General features: G+C 37.9%; 3 protein-coding genes across 11 annotated transcripts in view; 1 reads left to right on the forward strand and 2 right to left on the reverse strand.

Annotated features, from left to right (window-relative positions):
• Positions 1–14457, reverse strand: part of PDE6H (phosphodiesterase 6H) — a 179171-nt gene that overhangs the window by 163264 nt on the left and 1450 nt on the right. The window lies entirely within an intron of this gene.
• CUNH12orf60 (chromosome unknown C12orf60 homolog) overlaps positions 1–14457 on the reverse strand; it is a 129551-nt gene that overhangs the window by 113623 nt on the left and 1471 nt on the right. For 5 of the 8 annotated variants that reach the window (XM_040488834.1, XM_040488832.1, XM_040488831.1 and 2 more), the window contains one exon: positions 272–1202. The exons of 1 other annotated variant lie outside the window; for it this stretch is intronic. In XM_040488834.1, coding sequence (XP_040344768.1) covers positions 444–1178 — 735 coding nt within the window. In that variant the 5' untranslated portion in view covers positions 1179–1202 and the 3' untranslated portion in view covers positions 272–443. 2 more of the 8 variants (XM_040488830.1, XM_040488835.1) reach the window with 2 other exon arrangements.
• SMCO3 (single-pass membrane protein with coiled-coil domains 3) lies at positions 3910–14223 on the forward strand. 2 transcript variants are annotated; one of them, XM_040488837.1, is made up of 3 exons: positions 3910–4230; positions 11487–11549; positions 12848–14223. In XM_040488837.1, exon 3 carries the CDS (start codon positions 12864–12866, stop codon positions 13539–13541), a length of 678 nt encoding a protein of 225 aa, XP_040344771.1. In that variant the 5' UTR covers positions 3910–4230; positions 11487–11549; positions 12848–12863; the 3' UTR covers positions 13542–14223. The 2 variants fall into 2 exon arrangements, with proteins under 2 accessions (XP_040344771.1, XP_040344770.1); XM_040488836.1 differs by lacking the exon at positions 11487–11549 and having other exon boundaries at positions 3917–4230.

The raw sequence follows: 14457 nt of genomic DNA on the forward strand, positions 1-14457 counted from the left end.
GCTCTGTGCTGACAGCTCAGAGCCTGGAGCCTGCTTCTGATTCTGCATCTCCCTCTCTCTCTGTCCCTTCCCCTGCTCACATTCTGTCTCTCTCTGTCTCTCAAAGGTAAATAAACGTTAAAAAAAAAATTACTAAGGGTGGAAATTAGTTTGGGGTTATTTTAACTGTTTTAAGATGACAGGTAATGTTTAGAAACATCCTCAAACATAATACATTACCTTGCTTTTCTGAACAAAATGTTATCTTTAGTAACTGCCACTTCAAGCAGGCTTTCTTTGATTATTTTTATTTGAATAAAGCAAAATTCAAGGTAAATGGTCTGTTGGGTGACTACTCTTTGCACTTATGTCTCAACATAACACATTTCTAGCATGAAAGGTCTTAGAACATACTCCAAAATTTCACAGGACTCAAACTGATTCTCTGACAGAAATGAGCACTCCTACTGGTCATTGGTCTTCTTAGACACAGGCGTCTTGGTTTCCATAGTGCTTATGACTTTTTGGAGGACCTCTAAGATTGGTAGCAAAGCTTTGACAATTTGCTCCAGCTGATCTGCAGTGGACTTGATGGTATTCTTGGTTTGCTCAGTTTTCGGCGCACCCTGCAACTTCTTCAAGGTGTCTATTGTACTGATTTGGGGTGGCCCTGGACTTGTGCTTTTCTCAGATGTGGTGGCATCTGATTGCTCTTTGGTGTCTTTTCTATAGAGGTCACTTAACCGAAGATTCATGATGGGATATTTCATCAAGGGTGAGACAGAAGATTCTAAACTCCCCAGGATGTTACTACTATTCAGCACAGAGACAATGACTGGTGTGTGGACATTTTTGAACATTTCTTTAGCTGACTGATGCAACTCCTTTACATTGGTGTTCTTCTCAACTATGGAACAAACAGCTGTTGCAATCTGGGAACATAAAGGTTCCTTTTGCATTTGGTCATACTTTGCCTCCAGTACAGATTGCATCTCCTTTAAAATTTTGAACATTTGTTCAAAGACATCCTTAATATTATCATCTTCTTTCACAGTCATGTGGTTGATCTGAGTATTCAGACTGCAGTTAAACAATTCAATAAGTATGTTAGTGAAGGAAGCAAGATCTTGCATATGAAAGAAGAACTTTTGGGCAGCTTGAACCAGCCTGTCTCTATCTTTTTCTGATTCTGAAGACATTTCTCCAACAAAAATGTTTCAGCACTGCAAAACAAAGTAGTAATCCGAATCAAAACTAAAATTATATTTGTCTACCATAGGGAGACTGAAAGTATAATCTAAATGTGGAGGTAACTCCTGTCAAGGGTAGGAAAGCTACCCAAGCTATAAAGCAGAAATGATCCTGTGTTTTAATTAAAAAAAAAAAACAGAAAAATAATTAAAATAAATATATATATTTTATATATAAATATATATTTTCTATATATAAATATATAAAGTAGGGGTGCTTCAATGAACTTAAGTCTCATATTGAATATTGTGTGCTAGATCCACAATTAGATGTGCTGATATATGGAGTAGCATTATTCTCAGAGATTATCCTCAATAACTATCCAATCTAGTGGAGAAGATGGTATAAAGCTTACCAATTACATAGAGGGGCTCTGGTTCCAGTTAAGATCGAGCAAGCACACTCCATCCAATCTTTCCCATTGAGTACAACTAAAAATCCTGGACAGAATATATAAAGTAACTATCAGATAGCTGTGAGAGGTGGATAACAGCAGACCAAGGAGGTAGAGTGCCACACTGCAAAGAAGATCAAGGCCATCTGATGCAAACTCCATCAGAGTCTCTCTTGCCTCAGAATGTTTCTGTACCTTCACTGCAATTCCTCCTCTTCTGCTTCAGAGAGGAGTGTTGATGTCTCTAACCAACGTTCACAAGTAGAATTCCAGAGGAGATACAAAAAGACAGGATTGTGAACACTGGCCCCGGAGTCACAAACCAGCAATCCACAGGCAAAGTCCAACCAGCAGATGTGGCTTGTTTGACCCACCATAAAGTAGTTTCAAAACGCGTATCAACTGCTAAATTCAAAAACTGAAAGATAGAAATCTGGACTGCTATTGATGATCGAAAAAAAATGAGATTAACTGGCAGCACTAAGCCCATGTTATAAATCAGAAAAATCGTCTGGAGCTACAGCTGTCCTTTTTAAACTAGACACTTACCCTCTACACCCTACTGTCTTACACTAAGTGTTTCAGCTACATATGTTTTGTCCAGTTACTGTGGGCAGTGGAGTTACGTTCTCGGCTATACCCACTAATGCACTTTATATGAAGTAACCTTCCTGAAATCCAAACCTCCTCATATTATCTCCTAATAAAAAACCTTCAATAATTCAGTATCGCCTAGAGAATAAAATACAGTTTCCTGGAATGGCATTTGAGGTCATCTACAAACTGTTTTCAATTTTTCACTACTTGCCTTCCTTTCACTGCTCTCATATAGATCCTGTGCCACCAGCCTAGTGGATTAATTTTGTTCCCTGGAAATGCTCTACAATACTTTGTTAGCTCCTTTGTTCACAGTACTCCCTCCACCTGCATTATCTCTTCCCACTCCTTCCCCCTCCACACCTATTGAAATCGTACTTATCCATCCATACTTACTTTCAATACACTGTCTACACATCTTTCTTCTCTTTTTTCCCCCCATGCCTGTACATGGTAAGCCCTAGGATATGTCAAGTGCAAAATGACCCACTGGGACAAAAGTAAAATAACACCCCACTTAATCCTTCTTTAAAACTATAGAGCAGCATCTTTACATTTTACACATTTTCTAGTTGGATTTGGTTCTATATCCTCTACCCATTCAATAGCAACAGAAATTAGTGTTGTTAATATAATAAGAATAGCTACTGTTTAATAAGTTTTTGCCATATTATACATGCATTATCTCACTCAATACATAATGACAATCCATAAATTACTAACTAATACTCAAATCACACTGATGAAAAAAATTAGATTAAGTAACTTTCCCAGGGCTACATAGCTAGGAAGTGATACTTGGGGTACACAAAATCAGGACGGTCCAATTCTAAGCCTGTGTTTTTTCCATTAAGTTATATGGGGACTGAGTGATTTTCCTGCGTCTGAGGTGTCCCTGCCGGCTGTAGAGGAACCAGTGGGTATTAGGGCAGAATCTAGATGAAGAAGCATAGAAGACTCTGATCAAAGCATTTTTTTTTTAATGAGAGAGAGAGAGAGTGCACACATGAGTAGGGGAGGGGCATACGGAGAGGGAAAGAGAGAATCTTAGGCAGACTCCACACTTCAGCTTAGAGCCCCGTGCAGAGCTCAATCTCTTGTCACCATGAGATCATGACCTGAGCTGAAATCAATAGTCAGACACTGGGGTGCGTGGGTAGCTCAGTCGGTTAAGCGCCTGACTTCAGGGGATGATCTCACCACTCGTGAGTTCAAGCCCTGTGTAAGGCTCTGTGCTGACAGCTCAGAGCCTGCACAGAGCCTGGAGCCTGCTTCAGATTCTGTCTCTGTCTCTTTCTGCCCCACTCACACTCCATCTGTCTGTCTGTCTCTCTCTCTCAAATATAAATAAACATTTTTTTAAAGTCAGATGCTTAATGGCCTGAGTTACCCAGGCACCCCATGATCTAAGCTTTAAGGGAAAGGAGTCAGGTTGGTCTTTCGGGCTTTTCTGTTGTCAAGACATTCACCAACGCAATGAGAGACAGTGATAAAGAGCAGAACTTCTACACACAAACCACATTTGGCTGCAGGTATCTGGATTTACATCTCTTGAGAACCCAAAGCCACCAGCAACAGATGGAAGTATAAATGCAACAGAAGCTAAAGGAAACTTGATGTCTGGAATAGCGGACAGGACAGAATCCCAGAATCTGAGAGCTGCGATCAGAGTCATCTTCTCTGCTGAATGGAATTAGTTCAGTTGTACAGCCCTTCAACAATGAAGTCCATTCAAGAACAGAAAATTAAATGGCTCACTACTTTACTAGTCTTTCTAATTATGTTACTTAACATACACTGACTTTATATTATACAGGAAATAGAAGAATTCTGAGAACAAAGAATGCAGAAATTGTCTATAAACCAGACAGGCAGAGGGACCCAGCAGAGACTAGCAAAGGCTATAAGTCATCACATTCCACGGAAACATCCGGATGAAACCAGATGAAAAAGCCCTTCAGCAATACTCCTAAACAAGCTGGGGCTACTGAACTCAGGAACACAGCAAGGTAAGCAATATGGATATTTCTACTAGTATTGATATGATATTCTGTTTCTCCGGATTAAAGGGTTCCTGAAACAACATGTCAGTCTTGAATCCTAGCCATAAATATAATATAGTCACAAAACAACTTTGTTTTAAGAGGATCTGATGTCAGCTTCCTTGTGATTATTTCTCTGAAGACACCAGATTAAAAAAAAAAAAAAAAAGTAACAGCTCATATGACTGATTAAATCAGAGGGGAAGATAAAGCAGTAAAGACATCACTATTAGGATTAAAGAAGAAATGATACCTATGTGAATGTGTACTGTTTACATGGATTGTAACATTTCCTCTTGTCTTTAACACCAATATAAGCACTCAGAATCTGTAAAAGAAGAAACGTATAATCTACTACTACTTAATTTATACTGCTTCTGCTCCCTCATGTTACATTTAAATATCATTGGCGTTTGCTGTGTATCTCCAAATTGACTGTCATCTTCTTGAGGGCAAGAAACATTGTCTACTATTTTTTTTTAATTCCTTAAGGCACATAAGTAGAGGATTCTCACCTGAGCATTTGATAACTCCTTGATACTCCTCTCCCTAGTCAGAAATATTTTTTAGAACTCACATGGGAAACAGTGTCATCACACCATGATCAGCTTCTTATTTTTGTTGTTGTTGTTTTTAATGTTTGTTTATCTTTGAGAGAGAGACAGAGCGTGAGCCGGGGAGAGGCAGAGAGAGAGGAAAATACAGAATCTGAAGCAGGCTCCAGGCTCTGAGTGGTCAGCACAGAGCCCGATGCAGGGCTTGAACTCACGAACTGTGAGATCATGACCTAAGCTAAAGTTGTACTCTTAACCAACTGAGACACCCAGGCACCCCTGATTTTTTTTTTTCAGTTAAAGGCCATGGTTTTGATTTATAGAAGGAGGCCCAGAGCGAGTTAATAGCTGTTATTTTCTCCCGATAAGCTTCGGGCTTCACCTATACCCTCTTCCCATGTTCCCAAATAAGTGAAACTTGCATGATCGCTGGACCCAAAATGGATAGTGAGGAAAAGTAACAGCCTGGAGAAATGCAAAACCTCAGAGAGCACAAATGACTGAACATTAGAGGCTGAGAAGTTATCTTTTTCTTTAATTGTTATTGTGGAAAAAGTTCAAACATACACAGAAGTGGAGATAATAAAAAAATAAACTCCCATTTACCCATAATGTAGCTTCAAAAATTATCAAAACAAGGTTGATTTTATATCCTCTGTAACCCTACTCCACTCTCCCTTCCAGATTATTTTGAAGCAAATCTCAGAGATCAAGCATATCATTTTATCATTAACATATTCACTATGTATTTTTACAAAAGCAAAAACTCTTTTTGAAATTTAACTGCATGCTCCCCAAATTAATAATGTTTAACAGAACTATCTTTGACTTTGAAACATACACAGTGTCCTGCTATAAAAATTTATTTTTGATGGTAGTGTAGAAGTTTTTGGAGTGCAATTGGCAATACTTATCAAAAGCAATAAAAACTTTATTTCCCATGGATTATAAAATTCTTCTGGAAATTATCCTGAGGAAAGAATCCAGATAATTGAAAACGGGGAAAAAACCTGTGTATTAAAATGTCCATTAGAATATTATGATGGGGGGGTGGCTGGGTGGCTCAGTCGGTTAAGCATCCGACTTCAGCTCAGGTCATGATCTCATGGTCCGTGAGTTCAAGCCCCACGTTGGGCTCTGTGCTGACAGCTCAGAGCCTGAAGCCTGCTTCAGATTCTGTGTCTCCCTCTCTGTTTCTCCCCCGCTCACACCCTGTCTCTCTCTCTCTTTCTCTCTCTCTCTCTCTCTCAAAAATAAATAAAAGATTAGGGGTGCCTGGGTGGCTCAGTCGGTTGAGCGTCCGACTTCGGCTCAGGTCACAATCTCGCGGTCCGTGAGTTCAAGCCCCGCGTCGGGCTCTGTGCTGACAGCTTAGAGCCTGGAGCCTGCTTCAGATTCTGTGTCCCCCTCTCTCTCTGCTCCTCCCCTATTCATGCTGTCTCTCTCTGTCTCAAAAATAAACATTAAAAAAACTTTTTAAAGAATATTATGATAGGGAAACAATTGGATATTTATTAAATTATGATAGATATCTTATGAAATATTTTATATGATTATAAAACTAGAAATAAAGGAAAGTGTTGAGGTAAATTAATATAAGATGACAATTTTATTTACACTGTTATTGCAACTTTGTAAACTACTTGCACCTTTAAACAAACTTTAGAAAGGAATAACAAAAAAAAAAAATTAAGATAGGTTAATGGGTGTTTTTCTCCTATTTTAAAGTGCTTATATATCAGTGCTATTGACTTTATATTTTAAAATACTTTTTTATCAAATCTTTTAATTTCTTCATATTATAATTCTACCATCTGTCAAAACACATATCACATGTGTTTCTCCGTGAAGCTTCCTCTGAACACCTCAATATAATTTCCCTCTTTAAATTTCTGTGACACTTGACATTTAACTATTATTCACAAAAGTATCCTGAGAATTTTTTATTTGAACATGTGATAATCAATACATTTTCACTTTGTAAGGTGGTTCCTTCCCTGAAAAAAACTAAAACAATTGTATAGTATCACTAAATAAATCTTAACTTTTAGATATAATCAATATATTTCTACCATTTATACGCTCTTCTGTCTTGAATGTTGACTTCTCATTTCAACAAAATTGACAAGGTTAATTTCAGTAAGAATCCACTGAAGCTAGTCTTTGTTCACATTCCAATTTCCCAAGACAAAAATACCTGTGATTTCCAAACTTCCTTTTAGCAACAGAACTCTGTCATCAAATAAAATTTTATGCACCCACAGTCCATATATAGCAACAAGAAATCATAGCTGCTTCAGCAAAGGCTCTGGAAAAATAGGCATGCCAGAGACCACGAGCTCCGCCTGCTGGCCAGCAATTCTCTATCAGGCTGCCCCAGAATCTTTCGAACCTATTTCATGAACCACAGCAATAAAATAACTCAAACAACAGTACAAACTCTGCTGTTAAAAGTGGATGCTAATTGCATAAAGTGAATTTTTTTCATTGACAGGGAGCACTATCATGTGATAACAAATAATGTAAAAATCACATTTACCACACAAAAGGTGCAGGTAATAAGTAAGAATTGGATGAAGTGTATACCACTTAGCTACCTGTAGGTGCCAATCTTTAAATGTCTTTTATAAAATGACTTTGAAATGATTTTTAAAAGATTGAATTTTAAAGTCAATATTTAAAAGGTCATCCCTGGGGCGCCCGGGTGGCTAAGACGGTTGAGTGTCCCACTTTGGCTCAGGTCATCATCTCATGCATGATTCGTGAGTTTGAGCCCCACATTGGGCTCTGTGCTGCCAGTGCAGAGGCGTTTCAGATCTTCTGTCTTGCTCTCTTCTCTGTCTCTCCCCCACTTGCGCGCTCTCTCTCCGTCTCAAAAATAAACGTTAAAAAAAAAAAAACTAAAAAAAAAAAACTAAAAATAAATAAATAAATAAATAAATAAATAAATGGTTATCCCTGAAATTGTAATAAAGATAGGAAGAAGTATACGACCCAGAACTCTTCTTAGGTAAGAGAAGTGTATTGTTGGTAAGACATCACTTGAGGCATGCCTAAGTAACACTATGATCTTCAAGAAGGGTGGCTCCGAGGCACCCGGATGGCTCTGTCGATTAAGTGTCTGACTTCATCTCAGGTCATGATCTCATGGTCTGTGAGTTCGAGCCCTGCATCAGGCTCTGTGCTGACAGCTCAGAGCCTGGAGCCTGCTTCAGATTCTGTGTCTCCCTCTCTCTCTCTGACCCTCCCCCGGTCTCACTCTGTCTCTCTCAAAAATAAATAAAGATTTAAAAAAAGAAAAAGAAGAAGAGTGGCTCCAACTAATTGCAAGGCTTTTGTTTTGCTGAGTCAAGTAAGCAATTTGAGAGTCGAAGCTAAATTGTCATGGGCAATAGTAGAAATGCTGCATATTGTCAGCTGTTTTTCCATGTGGTTTACAACCTCTCCTCTAAATATCAAACACTTATTTAAGAGTAACAGCTTTAAAGTGTACAAATCGTTAACCTTTCCTAGATGACTGAATATTTCCATATGGCCCCAGTGTTAATATATATTAACCTGTGGGTTGCTCAAAATTTGAATGTGATAAAGAAGATGTGGTTTATATACACAATGGAATACTACTTGGCAGTGAGAAAGAATGAAATCCTGCCATTGGCAGCCACGTGGATGGAACTGGAAGGTATTATGCTAAGTGAAATAAGTCAGTCTTTGAAAGACAGATATCATATGTTTTCACTCATATGTGGAACTTGAGAAACTTAACAGAAGACCATGGGGGAAGGGAAGGGGAAAAAATAGTTTCAAACAGAGAGGGAGGCAAACCATAGGAGACTCTTAGATACAGAGAACAAACTGAGGGTTGATGGGGGGGTGAGGGGAGGGGAAAATGGTGATGGGCGTTGAGGAGGGCACTTGTTGGGATGAGCACTGGTTGCATGTAAGTGATGAATCATGGGAACCTACTCCTGAAATAAGAGCACACTGTATGTTAGCTAACTTGACAATAAATATTTAGAACAGAATAGAAATAAAAAAATATAATAAATAATTTGTAGAAACTGGTAAAAAAAAAATTAAAATAAAATAAAATTTGAATGTGCACAAGTCAAGCGCCAAGCCTATAATTTCAAATGACACATTACTTTCAACTCCACGTGTACTTTTAAATGTCTTAACTACCTAACTAGATTGGAAATGCCATAAAAGCAGGGACCATGTACTTTTTCATTTTTGTGTGCTTTATAGAGCCTAGCATGCTTTCTTATACATAGTAAGGTACTAGTCCATTAGATAAATTGTTACTGAATTATTAAACTACTTCCTTCACCAGCTTCTTCAAATTTCACGTGTCCAAAAATAATTCATTAGTTTCACCTTAAAACCCTACCTCTCCTCCACCTAATTCTCTAGTGTTTACCTCACTGTTGGGATAAAAATAATCTTGAACTTATTCAGTACCAGAGGAACCTTTTCAACACCCTTCCCCAAGAGAAAAGGAGCTAGAAAGGTAAGCCCAACTCAGAAAAAATAAAAGTCATTTTTGATTAGATTTGAAAAACAATTCTGAGCAAGTCATGGTGTCTCTTATTCAAAATTGTTACTGGCACAAAATTATAGCTTGATATCTGGAAACTGGGAGGAAGGGTATAAAAGTGCAGGTGTAACGCCTTGGGTATATAAAAGAAAGAAAATATAATTGAAATACTGTCTTTCAGGTAAGATTTAAGTTTTTTCATCAATTAATTAGCTACTATTCTTTTACTGTCTTGTTTAAAGTTGTTTGCTCATTTAGCTATTAGATTACTACTGTTTTTCTTATTTATTACAACACTCTTTGAAAATTCATACTTCATTTTTCTTGCACGTTTCCCAGTTTGCTTTTAGTTCTTTTTACATGGTTATCCTTGTTAATCAAATTTTTGTGTAACTTTTTACTTTGGCTTTAAGTGTATAAAGTCCTCCTCCATATCAACATCTGAAAATTATCCATTTTCTTCTAGCTACTTTATAATTTTTTACATATATTACATTAACTTTTTAAAATTAATTTTTAACCTCCCCAAACTAGTCTATTATGCCAGGAACATTTATAGAATAATAATTTCAATTACTATCGACTTGAGACTCTATGTTTATTATTTATCAAATATATAAAAGGGTCTGTTTTCAGAACTGTTTTGTTCCAGGAGTTCATCTGTTCTTATACCCGTACAATACTGATTGTTTTCATGTTTTAATACTGAGGGAGGAAAAATTCCCATCATTACTTTTCCTGGAAAAATAGGAAACCTCACCTATTTAGTTTTGTTTAAACCCTTGGGAGAAAATAAAGAGAAAATGGAGTCCTCTGTATCTGTGTGGGATCTGGTACATATTCTCCTCAGGTAAACAACATCCTGATTAATTGTTACTTTATGATACATTCATCAAGTTGTGCTAACACAGTGAATTAACTGGGAAGAAACTGACCACTTGGAAGCATTCACCCTCCCACCCAGAAGGAAGACTCATCTCTCCATTTGTTTATCTTTACATACATAGGACCACACACCTTTTCTGGAAGCCATGCCTTCAGATAATGGCATAGGATAGATGCTAGAGATATTTTATGCTTTTTCAGGGTAAGAACGACTCCTCTCACCTAAATATCTGAATAGCAATGTAGTTGATGATCTTCTGAATTCAAAGTCAGAAACTGGAGTTTTCACTTCATGATAATATCTGAAAACTCAGAGCCAAAAAAAGAAACAAGTTTAAGGGAAAATTTCAAGAAGATAAAAGAGAAATCAAAGTCCAGATTCGTGGTTATTGAAGTGCAGTTTGCAACCCAATGGTGTGTTTGGGGAGTATTTAATAAACCCTCAGCCATTTCTTTAATTGAACTTGAGATATTTTCTAAGTACAGTTTTGTGGCAATTTGTGTAACACATGGGTGTGCCGGATCTGAATCAAATATAAAAATGAATTTCTGACTAGGGCACCTGGATGGCTCCATTGGTTGAGGGTCTAACTCTTGATTTAGGCCCGGGTCATGATCTCAAGAATTGTGGGTTCGAGTCCTGCGTCCAGCTCTGTACTGGCAGCATGGAGTCTGCTTGGGATTCTTTCTCTTCCTTTCTCTCTGCTCCTCCCCCACTTGCACTCTTACTCTCTCCAAATAAATCAATAGACTTTTTTAAAAAATGAATTTTTTGCCATGGTAATTTATGCTATCAGGGGTACTGAGACATTTTTTTTCTAAATTTGAAAGCATAAATAATTATGTTCCCTATCCATTTTTAAAAAGTATACCCCTTTCCATTTTCAAATGATATCTTTATGACTTGGAGAATAGGTTATTTTCATATTTATTTTCTTGAGAAAAAAGTATCTCCATTCCTTCATTCCATGCTTGTGAGGTTCCTCATATCTAGGCCAAGACCCACGGTCCCAGAATAGATAGAGCCTGAATTCCTCAGGATGTTGTTTACTCAAGACAGAATGTGCCAGACCCCATACAGATTTCATTTTCTCTTTTCTCCCAAGAGAATTTTAAACTAAAAATAGACTGGCCAAGCACATAGTAAGCCTATTCAAATGCATAAGGAGTAACATTGTTCTTACAGGACTCAAACTTTTTCACCCAAATAAACTCAGAACGTGACTGTTCGTTTTTTCTCTACATAGTACCCTGAACCAGAAGTACAAACACGAGGAGGCTCCTACCAGATTCATTTTATTTATTTGATGGTGCGTTCTTGCTACTCATTCCTTACTACCTTCACGAAATGGTATTGTCTTCTTACTGAGGCTAGCTCTTTTTTTTTTTTTTTTTTGAGAGAGAAAGAGGAGAAAGACAGCGAGAAAGCAGGGAAAAGGAGAACGAGAATTCCAAGCAGGCCCCATGCTGTCAGCGTGGAGGCCACACAGGGCTCAATATCACAAACTGAGATCATGACCTGAGCCGAAATGAAGAGTAAGACGTTTAACTGGCTGAGGCACCCAGGCATCTCTCTAGCTAACCTCTTTTTTTAATTTTTTTTTTAACATTTATTATTGAAAGACAGAGAGACACAGAGCGTGAGCAGGGGAAGGGTAGAGAGAGGGGGAGACACAGAATCTGAAATAGGCTGCAGGATCTGAGCTGTCAGCACAGAGCCTGATGTGGGACTCGAACTCACAAACTGTGAGATCATGACCTGAGCCGAAGTCGGTTACCCAACCAACTGAGCCACCCAGGCGCCCCTCCCTCTAGCTAAACTTAATAGTGCCCAAGTGCACTACAGACCAGTCTAAATAACTTACAAGATTTACAAACGGACACTACAGAGGTAGTCATAACTACACTGTGTCCGGCACCATGAACACTTTCTCCCCAAGGGAGATTTTAATCTAAATAATTTTGAATATGTGCTCTTATTGTGAAAATTTTGTGTAAAGATTCTAATGTTATATCTGTGTTGCCTTTGGATGGCCCCTGCGTTTAGAGACCAAATAATTGCCTGTAAGGACATACAGAGTGACTTGAATAGTATAAAGTAACAGTATACAAGCAAAATCAAATATTAATAGCCCTGTAAACTCAGATCTTACTATTCTTCTGGCCCTAGTAACTTAACTCCAAATATTAAACAAATCAATCTGGTAGGTGACTAGGGCTTGGGAAAATTAAGGAGCACTGGAAACCAAGGGCTAACTACACAGTATGTCAAATGCTATTAAATATTACTTGGAAATAATCACATTTGTCAAATAAGATACTTGATAAACACAAATGTTTCCTATCTAGGATTTCTCTCCACCACAAAAAGCTAGTGCCCTAATTAATGCACCAACAGGTTGCATTCTGTTACCCACATTTCCATCCACTGACTCTAAGTTTCATAAAACTAATTGTTTTGAGGAACCTGTTGAATTTTCTGAGGAATTCCTTAGACAGCACAGTGCTATTTTTCTATTCATAAAGTATAAGATTTCCTGGTCAAATGTATGCAGACAACAGATATTTTTCAAAAGTTTTAGTGAATATTTACTACTTTATTTTTCAGAAGTTATATTTGAAATATGGCTCACAGTGACTTCCTCTACCCAGATAACCCAAGGAGAAGGCAAGAAGTCAACCGTCTTCACCAGCAGCTTCTTGACTGCTTATCTGATAGCTTCAACGCCACCAATAAGCTCATTGGGGTTTTAAACACGCACTTGCGGTGCAGCCTGGCCTCCATTGAGATGAAAAGAGATGGGACCATCAAGGAAAACTGTGATATCATCATCCAAGCCATGATGGAAATCCAAAAAGAATTGCAAAAGGTTGACGAAGCACTGAAAGATAAACTAGAGCCAACCCTTTACAGAAAACTTCAGGATATTAAAGAAAGGGAAACAGAGAAAATTGCAATAGTACAAAAGGTCATTTCAGTCATCCTGGGAGAAGCTACTTCTGCAGCCAGTGCAGTGGCTGTCAAACTTGTGGGCTCAAATGTCACAACTGGCATAATCAACAAGTTGGTCACCGTGTTAGCTCAAATTGGCGCGTCTCTCCTTGGTAGTATAGGGGTTGCTGTTCTTGGCCTTGGCATAGATATGATTTTCCGTGCTATCCTGGGAGCAGTGGAGAAAACACAGCTTCAAGCAGCCATTAAAAGTTATGAGAAGCATCTGGTGGAATTCAAGTCAGCTTCAGAAAAATATCATCATGCCATTACCGAAGTCACCAACATAGTGAAACACCAAATGAAATAAACAGCCACTGTGCCACTTCTGCTTCTCAACAACAGTGTTCTGCTTCTTTGGTTAGGTTCATTTTCTGTACGTTTCCAACATGGACATAAATACAGTTAACAACGTGAAAAGATGGTTTAGAGATGCTGAAACTAGATGCCTCTAGAGTTTTGTATCAACAATGAATGCCTAAATCAGCTGGTGCTAGACCCTGTGAGGTAAAATTATATCCCAGGATACCTTCTTACACTGCTCTACCAGATCAACATTAGGTTTAATGCTATTGAAGAAGAGCAGGTGTAAGGGTTACCTTTTCCTTTTCTAATTCCTCAAATCTTTAAAATTTACACTGACTTTTGTTTCTACTACTAGCTTCAGACATCATTTAGTTCTAAGGCGATATACTTGGTAACTGCTGCCTAGACAAACTGTGACCTTTGAATGAAAGAGAAATGCAACCATAATTTTGTTCATCAGTTTAAATCCAATTTTCTATAAACTGGAAGAGACTGAAATATGGTTTTGCAACAATTCAATCATGAAAGAACACAATGGTTCTTAACCTTCTACTAATCACACGCTATAACCTGGATGGATTTTTTAAAAGATAAAAGTTAAAACTAAAAAGATAAAGGCTCTGTTTCTATAATGGCAATCAACCCTGACCAACTGTGGTGTGATGATTAAATATCCCTCATGTGAACGTGTGAACCCTCTGGAACATTTAAAAAGAAAACATGCAAACCCCAGCTACACTTACATAACATGCATTTAGGATGCAGGGGAGGAAGCTGTTACTCTCTTAAGAATTTGTCACTTTGTCATTTAAAGGAGAGTCATAATTTTTATTACCCTGAGTTTTCAGAAAAATGAAATTTCATTTTCAATACTTTCAGAATGGAAGCTGCCTCTGCTACATAAAACGTTAGGTAGCCCA

This window comes from Herpailurus yagouaroundi, unplaced genomic scaffold (assembly GCF_014898765.1).
Source record: "Herpailurus yagouaroundi ecotype Mexico unplaced genomic scaffold, PumYag 166, whole genome shotgun sequence".
Classification (NCBI taxonomy): Eukaryota; Metazoa; Chordata; class Mammalia; order Carnivora; family Felidae; genus Herpailurus; species Herpailurus yagouaroundi.

Excerpts from the sequence above, each read along its gene's own strand:
- SMCO3 (XM_040488837.1), top strand. The coding sequence starts at position 12,864 with ATGGCTCACAGTGACTTCCTCTACCCAGATAACCCAAGGAGAAGGCAA.